General features: G+C 52.7%; 6 protein-coding genes across 6 annotated transcripts; 5 read left to right on the forward strand and 1 right to left on the reverse strand.

Moving 5' to 3' along the window:
- Positions 1 to 1,627: 1,627 nt before the first annotated feature.
- Positions 1,628 to 2,170, forward strand: JN550_001773 (uncharacterized protein; the record flags this gene model as incomplete). The annotated part of the gene is made up of 1 exon (XM_049312994.1): positions 1,628 to 2,170. The coding sequence occupies one exon, from the start codon at positions 1,628 to 1,630 to the stop codon at positions 2,168 to 2,170; it is 543 nt and encodes a 180-aa protein (XP_049176624.1).
- A 2,061-nt stretch (positions 2,171 to 4,231) lies between these two features.
- Positions 4,232 to 6,259, forward strand: JN550_001774 (uncharacterized protein; the record flags this gene model as incomplete). Its single annotated transcript, XM_049312995.1, has 3 exons — positions 4,232 to 4,392; positions 4,467 to 4,833; positions 4,898 to 6,259. The coding sequence occupies 3 exons, from the start codon at positions 4,232 to 4,234 to the stop codon at positions 6,257 to 6,259; spliced, it is 1,890 nt and encodes a 629-aa protein (XP_049176625.1).
- Positions 6,260 to 6,847: 588 nt separating this feature from the next.
- Positions 6,848 to 8,338, forward strand: JN550_001775 (uncharacterized protein; the record flags this gene model as incomplete). The annotated part of the gene is made up of 1 exon (XM_049312996.1): positions 6,848 to 8,338. The coding sequence occupies one exon, from the start codon at positions 6,848 to 6,850 to the stop codon at positions 8,336 to 8,338; it is 1,491 nt and encodes a 496-aa protein (XP_049176626.1).
- A 620-nt stretch (positions 8,339 to 8,958) lies between these two features.
- On the forward strand, positions 8,959 to 10,929 carry JN550_001776 (uncharacterized protein; the record flags this gene model as incomplete). The annotated part of the gene is made up of 1 exon (XM_049312997.1): positions 8,959 to 10,929. One exon carries the CDS (start codon positions 8,959 to 8,961, stop codon positions 10,927 to 10,929), a length of 1,971 nt encoding a protein of 656 aa, XP_049176627.1.
- Positions 10,930 to 14,213: 3,284 nt separating this feature from the next.
- On the forward strand, positions 14,214 to 16,134 carry JN550_001777 (uncharacterized protein; the record flags this gene model as incomplete). Its single annotated transcript, XM_049312998.1, has 4 exons — positions 14,214 to 14,410; positions 14,466 to 14,618; positions 14,672 to 15,549; positions 15,599 to 16,134. The coding sequence occupies 4 exons, from the start codon at positions 14,214 to 14,216 to the stop codon at positions 16,132 to 16,134; spliced, it is 1,764 nt and encodes a 587-aa protein (XP_049176628.1).
- Positions 16,135 to 20,390: 4,256 nt separating this feature from the next.
- JN550_001778 (uncharacterized protein) lies at positions 20,391 to 23,339 on the reverse strand (the record flags this gene model as incomplete). The annotated part of the gene is made up of 5 exons (XM_049312999.1): positions 20,391 to 22,219; positions 22,277 to 22,455; positions 22,507 to 22,966; positions 23,074 to 23,140; positions 23,241 to 23,339. The coding sequence occupies 5 exons, from the start codon at positions 23,337 to 23,339 to the stop codon at positions 20,391 to 20,393; spliced, it is 2,634 nt and encodes an 877-aa protein (XP_049176629.1).
- Positions 23,340 to 25,627: the final 2,288 nt, after the last annotated feature.

Raw genomic sequence — 25,627 nt, forward strand, 5'->3', positions numbered from 1 at the left:
TCTCATGGAAGAGTAAGGGTCTCCGAGCGCAACAGGTTTCGACGTACAAAATCCACTGCGGTCATCCCAGCGTAACCCTAGACATCATGATAGCGTAGTAGGGTACGGCTGCTTCAGATTGGCTGCTGCGTCGCGTCGGCATGATCAGTGATACAATAAGGTTTCCAAACCCTCGGACTGCAGTAAAGCGAGACTCAGTGACTTGCAAAGGTACCAATTGGACTGGTTTAGGTTCCATCCTTCAAAACATTGCTTATGGCTTTCCTGTCAGCCTCAATGTCCAATATAATGTCTTGGCCAATGGGCGTTAAGAGTCGCGAGCCGTGTTCGGAGCTACTAGAGATCTGCAATGTTGCCGGATGGTTACACATTTGGGCAGTGGGCATGTGCAAGCCTCGTTGAGAACGACGGCTCTTATGGTTGTGGTTACGCCTAGCAAGCCAGGCTCCGTGCAGTCACGTGTAATGCTCTTAACAGTAATTGACTTAAATATACTCCCTATATTGTCACTGATTTGCAGGCCCATGACCAATTGTTGTCTCTGAGTTCAGAATCCTGTCCCAGAAAGGCCAAGGAAAGGTAAATACGAGGTGGCCTGCGATCGACACAGCCTCCGCCGAGAACCGAGGAGCCAACCCCATTCGATATATGAAAATGTGACAGGTTCATGGGTTCTGTACTATGGTACGTGCCGGATGTTTCATACCGGCTGCCAGTAAGCCTCAAAATCAGACCACGACCGAAACCCCAGTCAAATGCCCGTCAAAGGAGCCACGACTTCTGACACGTCCATAGAAGAAGACAAAAGATGTGATCGTGTCCGCAATCCAAGATAGGCAGTTTTCATGTAGCTCACCCGTTGTGCGCCCCAATCGTCGAACTATGATAGTGGTCTAGACCGGTCCACCCAAGCCTCGGCTACCAGGGTCATGCATGCATGAAATGCAGATGGACGCCTTAGAGCAATGTTTGTTCCCCTGCCAGGCGGCAGGGTGGAGGGAAATACGCCTGACAGGTTCGTCTGACTTCTCTAAGGGTTCTTCAGGGCGTCGACAGGTACGGTGATTGCGGGCGAGAGGCCCGGAAGCTCGCCGGATAGGCTTGTGGGGGAGCCAGCAGTTCCTTCTGTAGTTACAGGGTCTCATGTAGATCAGTTGCATATCCCGAGGGCCTATAGCAGAGGCCGCCTAGTCGATGCCCGAGGAGGGCGGATGGTATGACTTTTCCCTTAAGGCTCGGCCTGCGGTTTCGGGGTACAATTATGCAGTTGACGGCTAGAGTTGACTGTGCATATGTTTGAAAGCGATCGACGTCCTCGGTGCGCCCACCACCACTACCACCACCACAGTTAAACCCCCATTCTAGTCCCCAATATTGCCGAGCATGCCGGATTGACATTCAAAACCAATACACCCCAGCCGCGGCGATCTTTCACCTTGTACACCAAATGCGACTTTACTTCTGTGTACCCGAGCAATCTTTCGAGGGAGGTATAGCGTTTAGACCGGCAGCGAGGCTACAGCCCGAACGCGAGATCCGACGGTGGTCGGGGCAGGAGAGATCCTTGATTTGCCACTCATGATTCCGGTGCTGTGTTTGTATACATACTGCCTCCAGTTGAAGACCAATGGGGACCAGCTCGACAACGGTTGGAAGTGTACGAACCACGCAACACCATATCGGCGGCGAGCCTCGCCTTGACAGTAATGGCGTAGCCGAGAGTGCAACCTATACCCAGACCCTCACGGTCCTGATTTTCAGAGGATACCCCCGAGACACTGAGGACTCGCGAATGATCGAGTTCTACCTGGCTGCGGATGACAGCGCCACCACGAGCACTGCGTTCCGGCTCGAGGGCCACACGGGCATGTATTGGGTCAAGGTGACCCCAAGCCCGGGGGTTCCCCATTCGCGACCTCATTATCTCCGCCAGTTCTTTGTCGCAGCTGTGCCCGTGGCCTCGGCTAGTGATTCACGACTTCGGAATGCCATCATGGGGACCCTAGTCAACAACGAGGACCCAGAATTCACCCGCTTCAGCTGGATCGCAGATGTGATCAGCAGCTTGTCGGCGGGCGGTTTTATAACCTCGGAGGAGGGAGACGAAGTGGTTGATCAAACGATAAACGCGATATACGACGCCCCTTACGGCAGCGAGCCTGTCCTCTGAAGGGGTACTAGTCGACGAGTAACGAACAGGATTCCCGGCTTTGGTTTGGACGATCCCCTACGCTCCGGTTTATGCAGGTCTGCCCAGGGGTAGTGTGTAATGCGATGTCAGTGCCCACCCTCGGGAGGCATGGGGAGTTACAAATACTGCTGCGACCTTGGGATACAGAACACGACGTTCATGGGCGTCTTGTTGGGGCCACGGGCAATTACGACTACGACAAAACATTGTATAGGAGTCTGGAGTTTGGAAGACCATTGACCGACGAGATCAGCACTGGGGGTGGGGGGAACCTCGTTTTCATCGCCAACCGTGCGCCCAGCATGTTTACAGGTGTATTCTATCAGCTCCCCAGTCGGAAAGGCGAGACTATAGGCGAGGACAGACAGGTTTCCCGGTACTTAGGCGTTGGCGGAGAAATCAAGCTGGTCGGTTGCTCCAGGCCCTCGAGTGATGAGGACAATCGTCGACCCCGATCACCCAAGACTACCTAATATGTCCCACTCAACCATATTCCAGATCAGGTCCCAACCGCCAGCCCCCAAATGTTATTAAATAAGCCGCCTATTCCTGAATGGAGATACTCAGTGCTGATTTCGGCTGGGAAGGGCTTTTTGGTGTGGCAAGCCTCGAGATGAGTCTGGCGATGATCCTCTTCCTACGACATATGTATCTAGGCTCCTTCCCACCCCGTGGTTGTCCCGGTAGCCAAGGGGAAAAGGGTGGAGTTGCGCGTCGCAAAAGTCCGGACGAGAGGGCATTTTCAAGGGGAGTGTCATATTGTCATTTTTTCATCTTTCATGGCCCGTAATCGGAGATCAGGGAACGGAAACGACGCCATGTACCAGGTTCGTTCGCATCGGCATTGCTCTATTTTAGATCTCGAGGTGGATTTCACGACAAACGGTCAGGAAATATCTCATAGACGCTAATATGTAATCTATCATGTCCTCAATAAGCTTCAAATTGCGGCAATGCCTTGGAAGACAGGATTCCATCCGTGCAAATACTGGAACATACTCCAGAGTACCTTTTCATCTCACCCCCTTCCGTTGAGTTTGGCTTCAGCATGTGGAACGCTGTAGTGCGTGCGCTATCTGCCTACATTGGATGCGGGTGTAGACTCTGGACTTGGAGAGGCCGTTTGCCCATAAATCCATATGCTCGCCAAAGCCTAATCTATGCTTCCCGGCGAATCGACAGAATTTGGTCTTGCTGAAATAGGTACAGTAAGGTAGTCACCCAGCACTTCTCGCTGCTCTACATAACGAAGACACTTGGGATTGACAGATTGAACGCTGGTCGTCTTCCAAGACGAACAAAAGACGACAAGTCATTCGTCCCGGAGCGTTCAACTCTCGCTGAGGAGTTGACCTCTATGGATGTTTGGTCGAACTAGAAACAGCTCGTGCTCCACGATACTAGAACGGGTCATGCATTATCTATCGAGATCTATCGATCGATGTTATGCGGCGTCAGGCATGGATGGGGACCGAACCCCCATCCCCACAAAGCACTGCGCTACTGTTAGCGATAGACTTGGGTGGGTTTAGGGGGTCAACGTTGAACAGCACCCAAGGCACCTAACCTGGAAGCGTCCCCGTATCCTGGGGGCAAGGGGCTGTTTAGCTGGAGCTGGGCAATGCTCCAGCTGCGTCGTGGCCTGGCAGGCAAAGACGTAAGCCCCGATGGGCCGGCTCGCTCCAGGGTCCAGCGTACCGATTTAGCAGGCCAATCAGCAACGGGGGGGCTCGTGTGGCCCTGTGCCAATTGTGGGGCCTACCCGCTTTGAGCTGCGGCCGAGAGGCCACTTCTGCCACTTCACGCTTGATGAACGAGAACGTCCTTTATCGAATCCTCCGTCAGCAGCTGTCGTCCTGTACATTATTGCCTGCTGCTTGTTTTCTCCTTGTTCTTTTTATTCTTTCTCCTACCCCCTTCAACAGTCGTGCCAACCCGCCGAGGACCACGCTGTAGCCAGACCATCGCTCTCCTTGGGCCTGCGGGTACTCACTCGTCCTCGTCGCCCCCTTCTCTCATTGCTGTCACACCCGCGTCGCCATGGCTCCCCCATGGAGCTCGGTGCGCATCGCCGCCTCCGGGCTGGCCATGTTGGCATCGTGGACCTCGACTGCGAATGCCGTCGACATGACGGCTGCCGACTACTTTGTCCACTCGTTGCCTGGCGCTCCGGCTGGTCCGCTGGTCAAGATGCATGCTGGGTAAGTCGCGGCCAGCTCTCCACGTTTCAGATCTCGGATCGCGTCGCTAACCGTTTGTCTCTCCCGCCCGACAGACACGTAGAGGTCACCCCAGCAGGCAGCGGCAACGGCAACCTGTTCTTCTGGCATTTCGAGAATCAGCACATCGCCGACCGACAACGCACCGTCATCTGGCTCAACGGTGGCCCCGGCTGCAGCTCCGAGGATGGTGCGTTGATGGAGATTGGCCCCTACCGATTGAAGGACGAGAATAATCTCGAGTACAACAATGGCTCGTGGCATGAGTTTGCGAACCTTCTATTCGTCGACAACCCCGTCGGCACCGGCTTCAGCTACGTCGACACCAACAAGTACGTCTCGGAGCTCGACGAGATGGCCAACCAGTTCACTACGTTCCTCGAGAAGTGGTTCAAGCTCTTCCCTCAGTATGAGCATGACGACGTAAGGCGCCCTTATCTTTTCCCCCCTGCAATGAAACCGCACGCTCACACAACACTTCATCTAGATCTACATCGCGGGCGAGTCCTTTGCTGGCCAGCACATTCCCTACATCGCCAAGGCTATTCTCGAGCGCAACAAGCAGCCCGCCACCAAACACACCTGGAACTTGAAGGGTCTCTTGATTGGAAACGGCTGGATATCTCCCCCGGAGCAGTACGACGCCTACTTGCAATTTGCTTACGAGAAGGGTTTGGTGAAGAAGGGCTCCACCGAGGGCAACAAAATCGAGGCCCAGAAAGCTGTCTGCCACCAGAAGATTGCCGCCTCCGCCAAGGACGCCGTCGATGTCTCGGATTGTGAAGAGATTCTGCAAGAGATCCTTCGGTTGACTGCTGAAACCCTTCCCAAAGATTCCAGGGGCAAGAACCAGTGTGTAAACATGTACGACGTTCGCCTGACCGACACCTACCCGAGCTGTGGAATGAACTGGCCTCCGGACTTGACAAGTGTTACTCCGTACCTCCGCAAGAGCGAAGTCACTGCAGCCTTGCACATCAACTCGGCAAAGAGCACAGGCTGGCAGGAGTGCAACGGTGCTGTAGGCGCTGCATTCAAGGCACAGAACTCTGTGCCTTCAGTTCGCCTGCTACCCGATATCCTGAAAGAAGTCGACGTGCTGCTCTTCTCGGGAGCTGAGGATCTCATTTGCAACCACCTTGGCACTGAAGCCTTCATCAGCAACATGCAGTGGAATGGCGGCAAGGGATTTGAGGTTTCTCCCGGCAACTGGGCTCCGCGCCAGGACTGGACCTTTGAGGGCGAGTCTGCTGGTTTCTGGCAGCAGGCCAGAAACCTGACCTACGTGCTATTCTACAACTCGTCCCACATGGTGCCATTTGACTATCCTCGCCGCACTCGGGACATGCTCGACAGGTTCCTGGGCGTGGATATTAGCGGCATCGGTGGTGTACCGGGCCAGAGTCTGCTTGACGGCGAGAAGCTCCCAGATACCACCGTTGGAGGTGCTACCAACAACACGGCATCCGACCAGGCCCAAAAGGACAAGGCGCTCGAAGACGCCAAATGGGCTGCGTATCAGAAGTCTGGAGAACTTGTCTTGGCCATCGTGGCTATTGGGGCTGCCGTCTGGGGCTTCTGCATGTGGAGAAGCCGGAGACGTACTCAGGGCTACCAAGGACTAGCAGCAGCTGCCGAGAGAGTTCGCGGCAACACCGGCCTCGAGAGCTTCCGCAACAAGAGGTCGGGCCGTGATGTGGAGGCAGGCGACTTCGACGAGAGCGAGCTGGACGACCTCAACGTGGCAACGCCTACAGAAATGAACAAGGAGCGGTACAGCATCGGCGATGACAGTGACGAGGAGCACCCCAGCGAGAAGCGCAAAGAGGGTCAGTCAAGCTCACACTAGATTGTTCCCAATAAGCATTGATCCCGGCGTTCTGGATGGAGTTCAGCAACAACTACGTACAATCGGAGATATTATTATCTATTATTTTTTTATTCTTTTGAATACACATGATGAAACTAACCGAATAATTTGGCTCTGCATCGTACCTGAACCGTATCGGAATATGCAATCTTTTGAGACGATGGGGCAACTGTTCAGATTACCCGAACCCTTTTTCGGACGCCGAAACCTTGGGGTACGCGGGCAAAACCTTATGTGCCGAGGCTTATTGTAGACAAAATGCTGAGTATTCGTGACTTCGGACGGCGAGCTTCAGTCGTCAAGTGAGACTTTCTGTCAGCCCCTAGTGGCTACCAATTCAGGGCTATGTCATGGTACACACACGTCCACCAGGTCTGCGTTGTACGTGGCTCGCATATTAACCTTCCTAAGGGCTGACTGTCATTGATGCTGACATGGGAAATCGTAGTTCTAAATGTAGTACCACGCTCCAAACGACTTTGCTTCGTTGGCATAGACTGTCTTAACGCCTGATGGATCTTCGTTTCATTCAGCCTCGATAAACAGTCATTTGAAATATCTGTCAGGATGGGAGACATTGGTCACTCCACTATCACAGTGGCCATCGCTGGTGGCGGTATAGCAGGCCTAGCACTTGCCACCGGCCTGGTGAAGCAAACTCACATCAGTGTCCGCGTCTACGAGTCCATCCCTTCATACCAAGATGTCGGGGCTGGCCTGGCTCTACACCGCAATGCCATCGCGGCGATGTCACTGATTGGACCCGAACTCAGGGATGCCTACTTCGAGAAAGCGTTGTCCATGGCTGCAGATGCCGATATCGAGATGGCCACTGAGATCATACTGGCGCAAGGCAAGAACAAAGGCCAGAAGGTAGCAGAGCTGGGCCGCGCAAAGGGCAGGATGAGCGTCGCAAGAAGCGATCTGCTGGAGGGCTTCTTCGCGTGTCTGCCGAAGGAAACAGTAGTCTTCGGCAAGAGACTCACCTCTATCAGAGAAATGGACGGCGGACAGAAAATCAGCATCGGCTTCCAGGACGGCACAAGCGCTGAGGCCGACGTGCTCATCGGTGCCGATGGCGTCCACAGCTTCACAAGGAGTTATCTCTTGGGACCAGATCATCCGGCAACGGCGCCGAAGAACCACGATGCCTGGACTATTTACCGGACCATGGTGTCTATGGATGAGGCACGGAAGCATATCGACTCCAGGTGGTGCAGTACCGTACCCATCCTTCTCGGACCCAGGGGCCACGTCAACGTGATACCGCTGAACAAGGGCACCCGTCTCAGCGCCGGCGTTGCAGTCCGAGGGGCGTCCAACCCGGACCTCGTCTCGCGTGACGCTTCTGAGCCGCCGAAACTCAACCCGGACAAATACACCGACTACTCGGATGAGGCGCAGCAGATCATCCGGCTGGTGGTCCGCGACCCGTCGGCGTCCTGGAAGCCCGCGGACCACGACCACGCGCCGTTCTACGCGCGCGGCCGCATCGCCGTCGTCGGCGACGCCGCCCACGCCTCCCTGCCATTCGCCGGCAACGGCGCCGCCCAGGCGCTCGAGGACGCCGCGGCCCTCACGGCCGTGTTCGCGCGCGTGCGGTCCCCCGCCGGGCAGGCCGACATGGCGCTGCGGGCCTACGACGTCGTCCGGCGCGCGCGCAGCCAGCGCGTCGTCGACTTGGCGAGGCGGCTCGGCCGCATCTACGCGTACGCGGAGAAAACGGGAAAGCCGGAGCATGATGGAGGGGAAGAAGAAGAAGGAGAAGAAGAAGAAGAGGGCAGGTGGCTACATGAGAGCCCGGAGGTCCTCGGCCGGTCCATTGCGGAGATGGGGCGGTTTACTAATGAGTTTGATGTCGCAGGACAGAACCGCGAGGCCGTTGAGTTATTTGATTTGTTGGTCTGGCTCGATGAGGAAGAGAGGAGGGAGAGAGATAGTGTCGGCCTAACTCGGTTTGGGGGTGCTTCAAGGACAGAGTCGGTGGATGGGCTTCGTAGAGTCAATGGTGCTATTAGTTTTGGACTTGTAAATGAAGTTCAGGGTCATCAGTCGTAGTGTATTGGTCATTATAAAGTACACGTTCTATAACTAGTCAAGATCTGAGTAGAAGGTCAATCATGGACAGGTAATTGGCACCGAATAGCCATTAAGATTAGAGTGAGATTGATGGCTGACTTCGAAACAATATACTCAAAATATGTAACCATTATGAAGCGCCAGTCAATTCCCGTTGTTGTTCATGAAAATACCAGAGCGACCAGGCAGGTTTGAGACACAACCAGTTTTCTGACTTGTAGCTTAGCTATTCATTGGTATTTGCAATATTTCTCTTTAGGCAGCTCGTCTGAAATGCCCAGATCTTTGTAGTGAAGGTTTCGGCTAGGCACTTTGTGCTAGATCGCTTGCGTTCGGCCTTTGTCCTAGAGATCCTTGAGACAATAATGAATATTCCTGTAAAGTCTTTGTTTGGACGCCGTAAGACCTAAACCCTACAAGATACACACTTAACTTTCTTTCATTCTTTTCGCCATTTCATCAATTCTGTATGTGATCAGCACCAGCTCAAGAAAGATTTTGGGTTCTCAAGTTGTTAATGAGGCCTCGAGGACTTTTGCTTGTACGAAGACTATCCATTCTCTGACGAAATCAGTGCGCCTCCTGCAATATAGATCGCCATGGCAGGGCCCCCTAAAAGTATCTTCGCGAGGCCCGAAGAGGGATTCGATCCCAATGACAGGTCCGTTATCGACCGATACAATGCACAAATGGCGTCGCTTGAACATCCGCTACACCGGCATGGACAACGAGCAGATCCAATTGAGGAGCGTGTCAAAAATGCGCTGGAGCAGTATGAGCGTGTTGTCGGGCGGCCAGCTACCGACAAGGAACGGCAACGCATCGAGGAAACCCACTTTAAGCTTAGCGGCTGGCTGGAAGGACTCAAGATTGATATGGCTGGGAAGACTGAGGTTCCTGTGGCGGCTTTCAACCGCCTTGTTGCAGAGCATGAGGATACTATCCAGTGGGTAGCTCGCGATCGGGTGAACCACGATGCCCAGATGACCGAGAAGTTGCTTCGGCGCGACGACAGGATCACTGAGCTGGAGAAACAGCTGGCTACCGCTCAGAGCACTCCAGTCGAACTACAAGATCTGCAACGTCAGCTTCAGGAAAGCCAGAAAAAGCTGGATGAAATCACGAAGGAGCGACAAGATCTGGAAACCAAGGTCAAGGAGGAGGAAATGAAGCTAGGGGCCGGTCATGGGTCTGACGATCAGCTTCAGAGCAGAAGAGAGGAACTAAAAGCAACTATAAAGAAGTTGACGGAGTACGATATCGAAGTCAAGGCCAAGAGCGATGAGCTGCAGGAAGCGCGGACCAAACTAGATGGAGATTCGTCGGGCAAGAGCGACGAGACTGAGCACTGGAAGGAGATGTTAACTGATGCCAACAAGGAACTCGCAACATTAAGGGCGGCAGAGAGTCAGAGAAAAGAGGACATTTCCAGTCTTCAGAATGAGCTCGAGGCACAAAAGGCGGAACTACTCGACGCGACAAACAAGCTCACCGAGCTCGAGAAGTCTGACTCAGACACCATCACTGAGTCAGAAATCAGTTCTTTAAAAGCGCTGCTCAAGGACAAGGATGATCAACTAGCAGCAGCGGAAACGCAAATCGACGAGCTGAAGAGAGACCCCCCGGGACAAGACACGGTTGATTTGCAGGAGAGTCTCCAGGAGACACAGGAAGAACTAGTAGCAGGTGAGGCTTTAGTCAAGGAGCTCGAAGATCAGCTTCGCGAGGTGATGTCCGAGAATGAAGCTCTCGAAGAACGCGTTAAGAAAATTGAGGAAACCAAAACATCGACACAGGCCACAAAAGACACGGAGATCAACAAACTTAAGAAGCAGGTCCAGGAACTCGAGTCACAGAAAAAGGAGCTTGAGAAGGGCTCAGAGGAGCAGATGCGCTCGAATGCCCGTCTCGCAGCTGAACATCAATCCAAATGCCATGAGCTAGAGATGGTCCAGAGTGAAAAGGATGAAGACGGTCAGATGGCAAACGAGACGCTCATCAGGTACAAAGAGGAACAAATCACCCAACGACAGAAGATCAGCGACCTCGAGGACAAGTTGCGTGCGTGCAAAGAAAACCAGAGAGACGCAGGTGGGAAAGCGGGACGCAAGCCAGGACTAGAGCAGACGGCAAAGTTGCTCTTCGAGACATACGATGAGATGCTAACCAGTGGGGTCATTGACCCTGAAGCATACCAGACTTTAGCACAGCGAGACATGGGCAAGGAGTATCGGGACGACGACGGCGGGCCTCTCTTCACAAGGGACGACCTATTCTTCATCCAGCGGCAGTTGGAGAAGAAATGGGCGCGGCTACGGGCCGAGATGAACAAGCGAGCTGAGTCTAAACCAAAAATCGACGTCTTGGAGGACTCACTCCGAGACGCCAAACAGGAGCTCTACAGGGTCATGGGGGAGCTGGACGACCGCCGCAGGCACGAGCCCCAGGAGCCTGAAGATGTCGAGCGCCATCGCCAGAGGGTGGTCGAGATGGCGAACCGTGGAATCGCTTCTGCCGAGCTAATCAACGAGCGTCTTGCTAGGGCATTGATTATGCAGGTCGAAGGCTAGTGTTTAGATAGTTCGTTCGTTCAGTGTTGGAGATAGACATAAGAGCATTTTCAAAATCAATGCGATAGTTTGACATGGAAATCTTGCCCTCTGTCCACATGGTCAAACGAGGCTGTGAACTGGTTCCCGAGAATATTATCACGTAGAGTCGGTTTTTGACTACGTACTCGTTGTAAAATCGAGGTTCGTGTTAGGGCCAATGTCGGACCTGGGTTTAGACAGAGAGGCCAACTTCCATTTCTCCTTTGCAAGGACCTGTATAATTCCCAAAACTACATCTTAAATCCAGGTTATAATAGAATTATCCAGCTCTCGGCAATGGAATAGACACATTCGTCGGCAAGTTGTCTTGGACTGACTTGGGGTGTTCGGCTCTTGGTTGGAAGATGAAAGAATTCGTGGACACGCACGTTACATCTGGGATCGAAGGAGCCAAAAACCTGACAACTCTGGGTATGCTTGGCACACCGTTGTCTATAGGCAGTTGCGGTCGGGCATTTAAGAAATGCCTTCAGCCTCGACCACGGCACAGCTCAAGCCTCGCTCCAAGCGGATGCAGCACTGCAAGGCGTTTCGCGAATGGAGCCCACCTGCACCGTTTCGAAAACAACATAAGCGACAGCCGGCATGCTGCTGCATGCGCTTGGATTGCCGATGTTATGTGAGGTCAGAAGCCACTGCAGTTAATATGCGAGATGCGGGGAATTTATGTCGCAGTCCTACCAGTCTGTGGTAAACGAGGTTTCGGCTTGTACTGAAGCAGATTGGCAAGCGCAAAAAAAGGAGACAGGTTATTTATATTAAACCATACTCGGCTCCAGGATGTGAGGTGTGTAGCCGTTAGGGTCGTCCAATCTCGTGCGTCTTAGCGCGGCCGTCGATTTCAGACAAAGTCAGCTGGACGATCAATACTCTCCAATCTTCCCACGAATCGCACGCGTTGATGTGTTGGCGGCTTCTCGTGAGCGTTGTGAGATGCACTTGTACCAAGAGTCATCGCGATCGGAGGGCATGTAATTACCACGAATAAATCCCGTTGCTCGTGATCTTACTGTGGTCTGGCCTATAACCCAGGGTTTTGGTTGTCGGATTTCACTGGGGCTTGATGAGGCATGCTGATCGCAGACCCTGTTACGACGTTACGGTAGAGAAATGCGACTCATTCCATGTCATTAACCCTGCAAGAGATTGTGCATTGCCGTCGATACAAGCTGAATGTCGCTGGTTTCCTGATGGGTCGATCCCGAGTATCAAAACTTCACGGTTGAACGGTGGCGAAGAGATGTGATGCTGAGCTGAACACGAGTTGACAATCACTGAGGCTTACAAAGTTTCCGTGACAATTCTGGATACGATGCAGCCAAGAAAAACCTTAACTCTCTGAAAGTGTGGCCTGTAGGGGTGCGGTGGTGAGTGCCGTTGGGTGACCCGAGAGATGCTAGCCGAACCCCGGATTTGGCAGGTTAAGAAGCCACCCTGTTAGAAGGGTCCCGTCTCCTACCCAGGCCGAGACTCGTCAGCCGGCACTCCCCATTCCCAGTGCGACGTATCTATCATGAGCTCCAAGCATGCTCATTGCGTTTTCTGCAGTGGCCTAATGATCAATTTCTCTCAAAATGGACAATGACATTATTCCTAGTCGCGGGCAGAGCGGAGCGATCTTAAACTCGCGGCTCCTTTCGGCACCTAGCCTTACCTGAGCAGGTGCTCACGGCAGCTTGCGTAGCGATAGTCGGGCTCTGAATGTTCATTGGCCCGTTCCACTCGACGGCCAGGATTGACCTGGTTGTTGCGACAAATCGGGTTCCGCTATAGCACGACACTAAGTTTTGACAGGCCGGCGATCCGGCTGATGAGGGCCACCAAGATCTACCATGGTATGTAGGAACCGACCGCGAGGAACATGCACACGCCTATCGCATCCCTGAACTTGGCGAATGGCAGTGGCATGGGCCTAGAACGTCCACGTTCACCGTCACACGTGCGGCTGCGGATTCCACCTTGTCTGACGTGCTATAGCGACAATCCTGAGCCATGCAGACTCGTGCGAAGATATCCTCGGACGCCCGCAGTCGGCCGAGTGTTTTGATGTGACGCTGGTGTTGGCAGGCCTCGTCGGTACGCCCCCGAGATGCCTCGGTGGACGTCGAGATAAACTCATGTGGCCTGCCACGTCTGCATTGCGTGAAGCAGAGCCGAGGAGTGGCAGATGCAGACAATCTATTCATTCAGGTTGTCCCAGTTCGAATTCGGGACCCCCGCATCCAGACGTCTCCCAGATTGAGACACAGAGCTTGTACTTGGTCAGCTGGCGGGCCAGGGCTAAATGGCCTCCGATTTTATCCAAAGTGGTTTCTACCGGTTTCAGTCCGTCTTGGGTAGCGGACCCAGGTTACACCCTCGTTACATGGTTTCCGCATCCCGTCTGCCTTGACGCATACCAAGTAACCGCGGTTCCAAGTGACTGCCAGGCTGGCGCAAGCAATATCGTTACCATGCTTTGTCAGTATGACAAACATGTTAGTCTGGGGAACCCATGCTCTCGTTGCCATAAGACGTGCTGCTCGGCGCATCTTGCTTGAAGAACGAAAAAATCGGCCTCTATCACCGCATTAGGTAAGTGGCATTATAGATATGCAATGATAACGGGTCACTATTCTAACTTTTACTTTGCCACGTTCTCTCATTACCGGCGAATATCTGAGACGTGTTATGGTCTTGAATCACTCATGTGGGTTGCCGCCGTGGAGGGCTTGCAAAAAATACATTGCTCAGGTCTCATCCATAGTGGATTGTAAAATCGTGAAAGCTTGGTCCCGAATACCAGATATGCCGGTGGAGATCCCCATATCGAGCATGGGAGTCCATATCAGGCTTTCGCTTCAACAGCGGCTGGCGTCTCAATACAACTTTGGATGCAACATCCTCGCTCGCCTGCCTCCGAGATAACCATGCAGTAGTAGAACCTGAACGCCTCACTATGCACAAGAAGACCTGAAAGGATGGTCGTGGGCCCTCTTATTAAGCGTTTGGTCATTACGCCACTAATTTTATACACCTGTTGATATTGGTCTCACACCTCACACCTACCTGGTAGTTATTTCACAATATTCACTGGCGAGGCCCTGCTTCCATTGCCTGTTTCGTACTTAACGACGCCTATCTGCCAACTCCTGCAGTACAATCCATGCCACGACTTCTCGGCCAACCATCACTGCATACTCTCTGAAATCAACATCGTTGCCTTGAACTGTGACACATTCTGGTGTCAAGCTGTACAGACGATGGCACCCAAAAGCTCTAACCCATTCTTCGCGGCAAGACAACAGGCCAGTGAGCTAGCGACGGAATACTATGCAGCTGCGCTCTGTGGGCTCATAGCGATCTTCATCATCACTCACTGGGTACGCTTGTTCGCTATCAAGAATAAGCTGCCAAAGACATTGGTCAATGTCTTATCACCTCTGGCAGGCATATCAAGGTAAGACGTCTGCGGTCCAGGCCATTCGGTCGAGATACTAAAAGCAAGCAAACAGACAAGCGCGACGAGTCTTCATTAGGAAACTACCTGGTTTCACCTCGATGGGACATGGAATTCTTGTCTTTCTCTACGTGGCTATTAACGTAGTGCTTTCTTTTGTCGGAATTGACGTCAGCGGTCCAACCAACTTCGCGGCTAGATTCGGATGGTATGTGGAATTTGATTAGCTGTCTGAGAGAAGTCTACTAACGATGTCTTTAGGATGGCAGCCGCCAACTTTACCTTCGTTGTGTTCTTGGCACTCAAGAATACACCGTTGGCTATCCTGACCTCCTACTCATACGAACGTCTCAACCCTTTGCACCAGATAGCGGGGTATACCACCATTGTATACATGATCCTGCATTCCGTGATATATTGTGTTTACTTCATTCAGAAACAGAGATGGGACATTTTGCACGAAGACTTCACCACCGCTGGGATTGTGCTGGGATTTGCGATGTTCGCTAGCGGCGTTGAGGCTCTAGTATTACGCAGGCTACAGTACGAGCTGTTCTACGTTTTCCACATCGTCCTATTCATGATGATGGTTGTAACCTTGGCATTGCATCGCCCCGAGCTGGAGGCAGAAAAGGTTGGGATGGTTGCCTGCATAGCTGCAGGCATCTGGGCATTGGACCGACTCATTCGCTTTTCTCGACTGCTTTACAACGGAATCAACAACGAGGCCACAGTTCACCCGCTCCCCAACGGTGGAACCCAGATACTTTTACGCAAGCCCCTGCCTAGGTCCAGGCCTGGTGCTCATTGTTTTGTCTGGCTTCCCAAGGTCCGGCTCTTCGAAACGCATCCGTTCACCATTGTGGCGACATCTCCGACCGAACTGATCGTCAACACGTATAGTGGCTTCACAAGGGACCTCCACAAATACGCATTGAAGAATCCCGGTGCTAGCCTACGAGTATCCCTTGAGGGCCCTTACGGAACTTTCCCCGACCCTATCGACTTCGACAAGGTGGTGCTGGTCGCGGGTGGTTCAGGAGCCAGCTTCACCTTTGGCTTGGCATCAAACATGCTTTCGAAGATGACAGAAACCTCAGATAAACAGATCGACTTTATTTGGACTGTTAAGGAGAGAGGTATGATACGCATAACCACGGCTTGGGCAAACATGCTAACTACCTATAGATAATCTATCGTGGTTTGCTGATCATCTGAATGCGATACGCACGCATACGCATGCCCCGAAGGTTGCTCTGAAAGTACACGCCACGAGGTCTGCACCAAGTACCCCGGCCGTCACAGAGAAACCCTCCACGCAATCATTGCAGCCCACCGTGGGTTCGATGTCATCTGCAGACCTAGCGCCCATGACACCGGTATCTGAATTGGAAAAGGAGGGCAGGCTTGTCCATCCCGAGGACCTACCAGCTATTGTTCCTCCGGGTGAAGATCCCGAGAAGGATGGCCTTAGAGCGGTCATGTGCCACATGGGTCGTCGAACTATCACAACGGGCTCTATCGATATGCCGGTTGAGGAGGGACGACCAGACGTGGTGGCGCTGCTTCAAGAAGCAGTCAAGTCTTCCGGACGGGATAAACGGATCCTGATCGCTGCATGTGGTCCCGATGGGCTCATGAAGGCCGTGAGAAATACAGCTGCAGGCCTCATCACGAAGGACGGTCCATCTATCGAGCTTCATTGCGAGCAGTTCGGATGGTAGTTGTGTGTCTTGTTTGCAGGAGTTACGGGGCCTAGATATCGATATTTCATCCAGGAAGATTGACTGGAGGGACTTCGACATGACGTGCACAAGAAGACAGGTTGGCGTTACAAAGGTGTCACGGCTATAAACAAAGTATGGTAATGGGGTTGCTTTTCCAATTAAGTCCTTTTATCTCTCGTCATTCCTAGATACAACTCGCCGGACGCAATTAGTTATGAATACATAGGGGTTCCCCAACGAACTTATCAATGGCATGCTCGCGAGTTAATAGACCTGAATACTACAGAACAAGTCACATATTTACGACATTAACCAATACAATGTGTTACTCAAACCACCTTTCCGAGTACCTCCTGTGTCATTCTGACTTGCATTTCGTGCTTTGAGACACAACTCGAAGTTTCAAACAACACTCCCCGGCTACCACTGACAAGCGAGCTTCTTGTGCGTATGTGGCCCGTTATCTAGTGATTAATTTCACACTGGTTCTATATACAACTAGATAACGCAGATACTAGCAGTCATTGACATTTCGTTGGTTCAGAGGACGAGAAGACGACACTGCAGAAGGTTATCGAGTCTATGTTTCGCTGCATAAGCAAGAAGCCAGCGAAGCAGGTCTCCAGGTTGGAAACTAAGTGGTTAATTCAATACACCTTCCCGTAAAAGATTTGCTAATATACTGTGGTTACATGTTCTTGCATGCTGTTCATATTCCTACAACTTGACGATGACAGCAGACCTAGAGATTGCAGTCCGCCAGCTCAACCCCCACGCGACTGAAACATGAAGACAGAGTCTAAGCAGGTTTATAAGCATCTGTAAGCCTCTCGCCAAACAATCATCTACCTTGGGCGAATGATACGTGATAATGGTCGCCGAGCACGTTTCCCGTGTTCAGTCTAGGGATAAGACATCCCGAGGCCACGGGCCGGATGCCACCTGCCGTTTCCGGTACAATTCATCTCTCCCTCAATACTCAGCCTTCCACGCTCATGAAACTGGGGCAAGTCCCCTGTTGATGCTTTTCTTCTGGCCATATGTGAGTCAATCATGCAGCTAAACTGGTGTTTCAGTTGAGCAGGGTGGTGTGCCTGCACATATCAGTCGTGAAGGCCTGGATTCGGGCTATCACAGTGACGACAGGTGCATTTTATCTAACACAAATACAGTGGCTCATGATTTCACCGCCATCTGTAGATATCTGCATCCATGTTGGCAGATCGAATCGCGCTTGGTTAGAATGCTGTCGCCATAACGGAGATGTACAGATCGTGGGGGTTTGGTAAGCCCCTTTCTGCCAAGATCACAATATTCGAAACTCCTGCTCAGCAGCGTACGTGTGCTCAACCATTTTGAAGTTGAGAGAGGGAACGATATCACTTGCTTCAAATCATGCCTATCATCTTCTTGATTTGGAGCTACTTTCGTTGTGCACTCCGGTGAAGCAGCACTCAGCTGTAACGTTATCCTAGTAAATGGATTTGGCGTTGTCCGCGACACGTTGCTTCAAAGGTTGAACCGTGAAGTCCTGATACTGGACACCTTCTGGAGTGATTGCTGCCTACGAACGTCACACTCTTGGCTTCGATATCGCTTCGAATCATTGATCTCGCCGCAACATGGTGGGCTCTGTCCCACGCGCGCAATAATTGTCAGAACATATACACTGTCCAAGTTTCCTGTAGACGATGGTCATAGATACCACATGCAACACGATATCGATAGCGGAACGAACGGCACCCTAGCTGACGGCAAATGGACTCTAGGCATTCAACTTGTAACTAAGCGATGGCTCTGTTACATCACATGCGTGCCAGAATGCGGCGTCGAAGGCTGATAGGGTATGCCTCAGACCCGCGTGGCAACCTATTGGCGCCGATATGACTGATAACGTAGTAAGTTGGCTGAGCGTAAACTTGCTTCTTGCGTACCCAGCGGCTTCGCTTTGACTGCTTATCATCTGACACCCAAGCATTGGGACGCGAGGTGCTAATCTGTGTAACTTGAGGTTGGTGCCCTGGCTGATCACTTGCCGTACACCTACATAGGCTACAGGGCAATTGGGCACGGGAGAACGATTGTGCAGGCTCCGTCTAGCTCGTATTGAAGGGCTACAGGCGATGGTTGTCTTTCGTACGTCCCCGTCTACCGAAGCTTGTCGATGTACTCTACAGGAACCAGCTTAAACAAGACTGGTTTGCATTCAGGAAAACAACAGGCGTGTCAACCTGCCCCCCCCTCCCCTGTCCGCTGCGCGGAAGCTCTTCTGGTGATACGGCCATACTGCTGCCAAAAGGGATGGCCTTTGCCCAAACATGGGATTGATATGCATTCTTGATCCAGATGTCTCGGGAACAATTATCATTTGATCTGATTGCAACACAAGCTTTAAGAAAAACCTGTTTCGCTATAGGAATGGGGCAACGTAACAATATAAATTGTTGACGAAGATACTGGAGTATCACTTTCAACCCTCAGGTTCTATCATAGCTTATAATAAGATCTGCTAATGCTATAGTCAGCGCTAACAGGAGAAAGCTGGTCCATGCAGCCTAAGGTAACACAACAGCGTCTTTGAGGCTCAAAAACAGGCCAGTGAGTAACATCGTTATCATTGGCGAATCGAGAGTTGCAGCGCCTCATCGCAAGGTGGACCTTTCTCAGTCCTAGTTCCGAGGCTGGGGGTTGCAAGTCGGAACGAGCTCACGGCGGCCGAAAGTGACTGATCACACGAGCAAGCCACCCGCATCGCATGTACTAACTTTCTTCGCAGAGCCTTGCAGGGTCCCAGCAAGCCACGCAGCTGTCTCTAGCAAAGCCACGCCCATCCCGTGCACTCAACTGCCGAACCTCTCCAAACACCTACTCGGACGTGGACGACAAGATTTGGCAAAGCGGCCGTACGGGAAGGGTTTGGGGGAACGAAGGACCACTTACGTACAGTAGTCAGCCTCAAACCCCTACCTAGCTAGGTACTGGGAGAAAAGTACCCAATCACCCTCCGGCCCACCCAAGAAACTTCGTTTTCCCAAGCGCCTCTCCAACACGTCTCGTCCCAACTTCTGACAGGGGGCTGATCTACACCAAGGGCCGTTGCGTTTCCCCAACTCGCCATGTACCTACCCCAAAAAAGACTTTCGGACGCACTGCCCGCAGGCGGCCCGCCCAGCCGACTTGCTTTTGGTTCCTGGGGAGCTAACCCGGATACTGGGCATTAATACACCCTCATATTCCCCTTCTGAGTGGCTAGTCAGCTTGCCATCTGGTTTGCTTTCGCGTTTGATTGCCTCTGTCGTCACACATGACAGAGAATGAAAGGGTCGTCGTCTTCACGAAGAGTGTTTTGGGACTGGGGGCCCCGGCGCCCCAAGTACAGTAGCGAGCAAAAGCACAGAATACGCTATGCCGCGTGCGCGGCTTGCGCCGATGTGCTAAGTTAGACCCGCTCTCACCGCTACCGGACGTTTGTGTAAGTCGGTCTTCTGCTGGGTACCGAGGCTCGCTCCCTGGGACCCGGGACTTGGTCCAAAGCCCTGTCTCGTCTGACTGTTGATTTTCCCCGTACCTTGAAAGCCGGAACCGTGGTTTAGTCGAATTAGCAAGACCGGGGACGTGCTTTTGTCGGTTCAAAGGTTTTTTTTGCCTTTCTAAGTGATGAGGTCACATCATATCCACCTAGATGAAGTAGATGCGGTTTCCTGGTAAATGGGTAACTATCCGTGTCCGCACGTCACTTTCCAGTGCTCCGCTGGTGTCCGTTGGATATAATTTAGTACGAGCTCCAGTCGCTTGATCCTTGACCTTGACGACAACCGAGGGCATTCTACCAAGGCCGCCGTTGATTCAATCTCTGTTTCACATCAGTAAAGGATACCAGAATCACAGATGATCTTCAGCTTTGGCAGCAATCCTCTAATGGATTTTCATTGTAGTTCCCCTTTTGTTGCCCGTGGCTATCTGGATTCTCAGCTAGAACCCGTAGGGTACATGTCGTACATGTCCGTTCATAGCCTCAGATTCCGAGAAATTGCAAGTTAACGCTCCCAATATGAACACCGCGCTAAATAGATCAGATGCTTTCCTCCCGATGACACCCATTACCCATGCAATGCTCCCCGGAAACTTGTGCTGCCCAGATCTCCCAGCTGATGTCAACGCCGAACCGCTAAAAATAAAGTATGCAAGAATCAGTGACCCACAGGTCACTCGGTGAGAAGTGAAGTTACATCCAAGGCGCGCGCTACCGTATCTCAACCTTGCGCTCCGGCAAGGAAGAAATCCAAGTCAATCCCCTGCCCCTGAGCATTCTCACTCTCCGCTAGTTGCTCCAGAAGGCCCAAGAATGGATCCTTCTCCTCGCCAGGACCAGTTCCGGCACTTCCACTATGACTGGCAGCTCCCGGACTTGGCGCAATAGGAGGCAGTCTCCGCTCTTCATCTCCATGCCACGCCGCCGGAGAGGAGAAGGCGTTGGTTGGGATGGTGCCGAACATTGGGTCGAACCCAATATTCATGTCTCCACTGTGCCCGCTTGGCCTCGGAGTGTTCCCAGATAGTGTCGCGAAATTATATTGTGGAGAGAAGGGTGTGGCTGGCATATTTGACATCTGATGTGCAGGTTGCGGAGGCGTAATTGAGAACCCTGCTGCCGCCGCCGCGGCAGCAGCAGCCTTGGCTGCGGCGTCTTCCACCGCGTCGTGAGCATTTGAGTGTAGTTGTTGGCCGTGGTGATGTCCTAGCTGCTCGCCATTGGAGGGCAGAGATCTCGGGCTCTGGAGCATCATGCCCGTATTATGGCCCGTAGCATACGAGTGATGTGCTGGCGTAGGTAATCCAGGAGCCGGCGGGTGCATCGGCTTGAGGATGGGTGCAAGGCTCCGCATATCCGGTCTCTTGCGGCCCAGACTAGTTGCGGTATTCTTGCGCTTCAACATTGGTCTCTCGGTCCCTTGGTCGAGAGTATTTCTAGGTGCATATAGATCATGGCCAGTGTATGTGTCTGTTGCAAAGTCGACGATGACATCCGACAGGCTCAAATTCGCAGGGTCGAAAGTGAAGCATTGCCCACCTGGGCCGCCAATGTTGGAGTATCTGTCGAAGAAATCTTCTAGGTGAAAGACTGGCGAGTGCCGCATAGGGTTGTTTGCCACGCTCTTGACCAATTCCGCATGGGCGTTATAGATGCCCTGTAGAGTCTCGCGTTGGTGTTGGACACTAGCCCAGGCGTAGCGAAGCTCGCTCAACTGTTGCATCTCCCGTGACAAGAAGTCTGCCGAAGATGCAAATGCTGTCATCTCGTTTGCGCCGATCTTATTGTAGTGGGCACCGTGGATGTGTACCGTCCCCGCTGTGCAGATGCAATATCCAACAAAGGCTGGCCATTCAACAGTCGCCGTCTGTTTTCCGAGTTCCACCAGTTCAGCAATAGCATTGGCGTGTAAGAAGCACATGTTGGTTGCTTCGATCTGCCAAGATTGATGCTGGCCTGTGCCAGCCAGTTCCGCTAGGTCGATTGGTATGAATGGTCTATACACCAGACAATGGATGAGGTGATAGATTAGCTTGCTAATGACCAGTACTGTTGAGTCGGGTTGTCCGAACAGTGCGTCGACACTCGAGAAGACGTCATCAGTACCTGAAGCCCAGACATCGAGATGCTGACGAATTTTTGAGAGGTTGGATAGGGAGTGCCAGGGAAAGTGGGAGTCGCCCTTGACGCCACCAGCTGCCAGATATCGATTCGTTATGCCCAATATGCGGCTGATGTCGATGAGCATACCGCTGCTTCCCTGACACTTTCTACCGCTGCCTTGAAAATTCTGGAGGTTCGAATCGCTTTGGAAGAACTCGCCCTCGATAGGCAAAGCTGCTGGGCTGGGGGACCAATATGGCAAACGTAGCAGGATTGTCTTGTCGCCAACAAGAGATGGACGTTTGGATCCGCACGCCATGAACCTGTCAAGTAAGTAACAAGTCCAGAAAAGACGGCGTCTCATCTCGCGTTCCACTGGTGTGATGCGGGCGTTTTGCTCTACCTCACGATGTAGTTCCAGCGCCATCGCCATTCCGACCGCGTTTGCTGTGACGCGTTAGTGAGAATGTCATTCAAAGTGAGGAAAATGGGACCGTAACGTACTGAGCAGCATGTAGGCCTTCTTGCCCTTGCCCGCTGCGGTGAAAGCAGTGACGAGCAAGAGCAAGGCTTGAAGGGCGTCAACGGACGGCTCATCCGTATCTATCTCCCTCCTTGATTGCGAGGCATATTCCTCACTCAGTTGCACGGCGGATTGGTAACCACTTGGATGAGGAGTATACCTGTAGAATGTTAGTGAGTGCGGTATGAGCCATATGCAGAATTGATCGTACCTGGCGGCAACGGCGTAGATGGCATGCACCAGATAAGGAGGTAGTTGACTCAATTGCAGCCTTTGGCGGACAGTGGACTCGTCGAGAATATGGTATGGTTTGGCGTGAAACCGGCTGAAGTAGGTGTCAAGCAGAGCTTCCACTTGAACACCAGGAGACGGCTCGCTGGCAACGGTCGGAGAATAAACGGCAGTCTCTTCGGCCACGTCGTTGACGCGCGGGCCCTCCAAGAGCGGACGTTTGGCCTTTGATTCGGCCGTTGCTTGGGCTCCTTCCTCTTGTTCCGGTGCTATGCCATTTGGCGACTCGCTTTCCGTAGTTGCAGACAGCGGAGGAGCCTCCTCAGTTGTCGGTGATGCATCAGATTTCTTCTCCTTCAGCTTTTGCTCCAATCCGTCAACCCTCTTCAGCAAGGCCTCCAGCACGTCGGTTTTGGGTCCTCGTTTCTTCGGCACGGCATCTGTATGGATGAGAAAAAGGCAACAAATCAGCTCCTGCCACCCCACGTAACCACTCCATTTCGAATGGTTGCAGTATAAGTCAAAGCATTCAGACAGTTTAACATACCATAAATGCAAGCGCATTGGAAAACTTGACAGGCCTCGCACGACGGCCGTAATCTATTGCATTTAATCTACAGTTCAAACGTTAATTTCTGCAGGGCAGACCGACAGCGATGGACCGGGTAATTGGGACTCGGGGGCGGGAACGGGATCTCGAGGTTAACTACGAACCTTCCGCTTCCGACACGATTTGCAGTTCATAGACTCGCGAGGCTCATTGCTCATGCGGCGGGTGGGCAGTCGTTCTATGCCCACCTGCGGCCGCGACATGGCGACTGGATGGACTCCAGGAAGAGGCGCTACACTCATGCTCATCGGTTCATAAGTCGAAACAAGCATTCCTAAGTCGGCGTGGCTGCTGTCGCTGCTGGCGGATGCAGTCTAAGCAGTGTCTGGATAACACTGGACGAAATCGGCAGGTGAGCCTTGCTCGGTGACGCGGACCTCTCAGCAATACGTTAGAGGCTGTTCAGCTGTCGTCGGCTCGGGCATCATCGGCCACACTCGATCGCTTGTTGAATAGTATATCTTGAAGACTTGCATGTACCTGAGCTGGTCTGGGTTGACAGGCAACTGGATGGACGTTCAAGGTACTAATAGTATGACATGGCCTAGAGTCCAGAGGAGACGGAAGTAACGTGGGTGAGGGTCGCCCTGGACAGACATCGTGCAGTATTTGTGGTCCCCTACCCTTCCAAGCCGCCGAGGATGATCTCTGCAATTGGAACGGGTGTGGAGGTGGCTAGTGAGCGACTGGGGTTACCAGGCGCTGAAGGTACATGCGTCCCTGGCCTCTCTTCCCCTTCGGCTCAGATTACGAAGTGGGACCTGTTGTCTCTCGCGGGGGAGAGAGGAAAATGGGGTAAGCATTGGAAATGGAGACAGTGGTCCACATGGTCCAGCGAGGGAGAAAGAAGGGGACAGGGGGACGGCGCATGGGTGCCAAGCAGATGGCCGGGCTGGGGACTGCAACAAGTCGCAGAATCCCGGCAGGCCTGCGAAATGGAGGATGGTATTGTGCCCAGGATAGACCAGGGCATGGCAAAAGGGGCCGAATGCCGCCATGGGCTCGGTGATGAATCCCCAAAAGCCACCAGGCCTCGAGGTCCTCGACGCCGGCTGCAAGGTTGAGGTTACTTTGCTCTCCTGCCCAATTGCAGCTAGGCACTTGAGCACTAATTGGCAACGCTAGGCCACTTGTGTCATGGACGTCTACTATGATGTTCCCTATGGCTGCCGGACGCCATCTTCTCACTCACGAAGGTATCTGCCTGCATCTAGCCCAGGTAGCGAGAAGGTGTCCGTCTTGCTTTCATGATCGTGGGCTTCGTCTGTGGGCCTTACACCGGCGGTTTGGACCCCTATTACTGTGTTTTCTACGTCGCTTAGGTGTCGTCTCTGATCTGTATCTTAGTCTTGTGTCAGGCAAAGCAAGTAATGAAACTTGTGACTCGACTAACACGTCAAGTTATCAAAGCTCCGTAGGTTTGCTTTGTGTATAGACTTTTCTGGTTCTTCAACCAGGCACAGTGGAGCACTGTCCTGGCTTCCGTAGGTCCCGTCTGGAAGGGACGAGAGCCGAGATTGAGGTCCCCTTCCTTTCGATTCACGGGGTTTTAACGGCGGTCAAGCTGCCGTAACTATCGTTCTAGAACACCAGCATCTTGAATCGTGTAAGGTTCCCTGTTTGAGGCTGACCACTGGTACAATAGCATCCCGTCATTATAGGCTCCATCATATAAGGACAATCCAGAGCTGTCAACTCCCGTGCAAGGGGGAAGGGCTTGCCCGTTGTACAGGCAATCAATATGCCGTTTGTCAAGTATCAAATAGGCAGGGCAGTCCCTGGGTGACTGGACCTGTCAGTACTGAGTCCTCTTGCGCGCTGCAAGGGAGTATTTGCGACAGGCGTGGCCTTGATGCCTTCAGCCGGTCTACAGAGCTGTCGTGGTCCGATTCACATTTACAGGCGGTGATGTCAAGGTCGCGGTCTTGAAGCCGTTTCCCCCTTTCCCCATCGTGCCCTCATCGTACCTTGCAAGTCGTGAGAGATGAGCAAGGAGTCAGCGATGTTTTCAAGCTTGCATCCCATTGGTGCGGAACCAGGGACCCAGGTCAGGCCAAAAATTCTAAATCAGCTGTCGTATTTGCGCTAGTTCAGCGTTCTCGAACGGCGCTAGTCCCCTGCACACAAACTCGTGCAGCGAGGAGGAATCGTGCATCATTAGTCGTGGGGGCTGTGAGCAGTGCAGAACAATGATGACTCGACTCTGTCCCGCGCCCTCAGTATAGTGATGACGGAAGCGTCACAGAGGGCTGCCACAGACGTCGGTCCCCATGCGTGTAACGCCGAATCAAGAAACATAATCGTGTGCTACCACCTCCAGTGTGATTCATTTTTGTCCATCTGGAGCTGCCTCTCGCAAAGCGGCCCAAGACCAGCAAGGCCAAGCTACTGTGTACCCACCTATGTAGTATGTGGGCAGAGGTGAGGTGAGCGCATCGTGCCTTGTGGGCTTAGAAAAGCAAACTCTCTTCAACGGCCTCGTGATGGTATT

The sequence above is a fragment of the Neoarthrinium moseri genome (assembly GCF_022829205.1).
Source record: "Neoarthrinium moseri strain CBS 164.80 chromosome Unknown scaffold3_Wmoseri_CBS_16480, whole genome shotgun sequence".
Classification (NCBI taxonomy): Eukaryota; Fungi; Ascomycota; class Sordariomycetes; order Amphisphaeriales; family Apiosporaceae; genus Neoarthrinium; species Neoarthrinium moseri.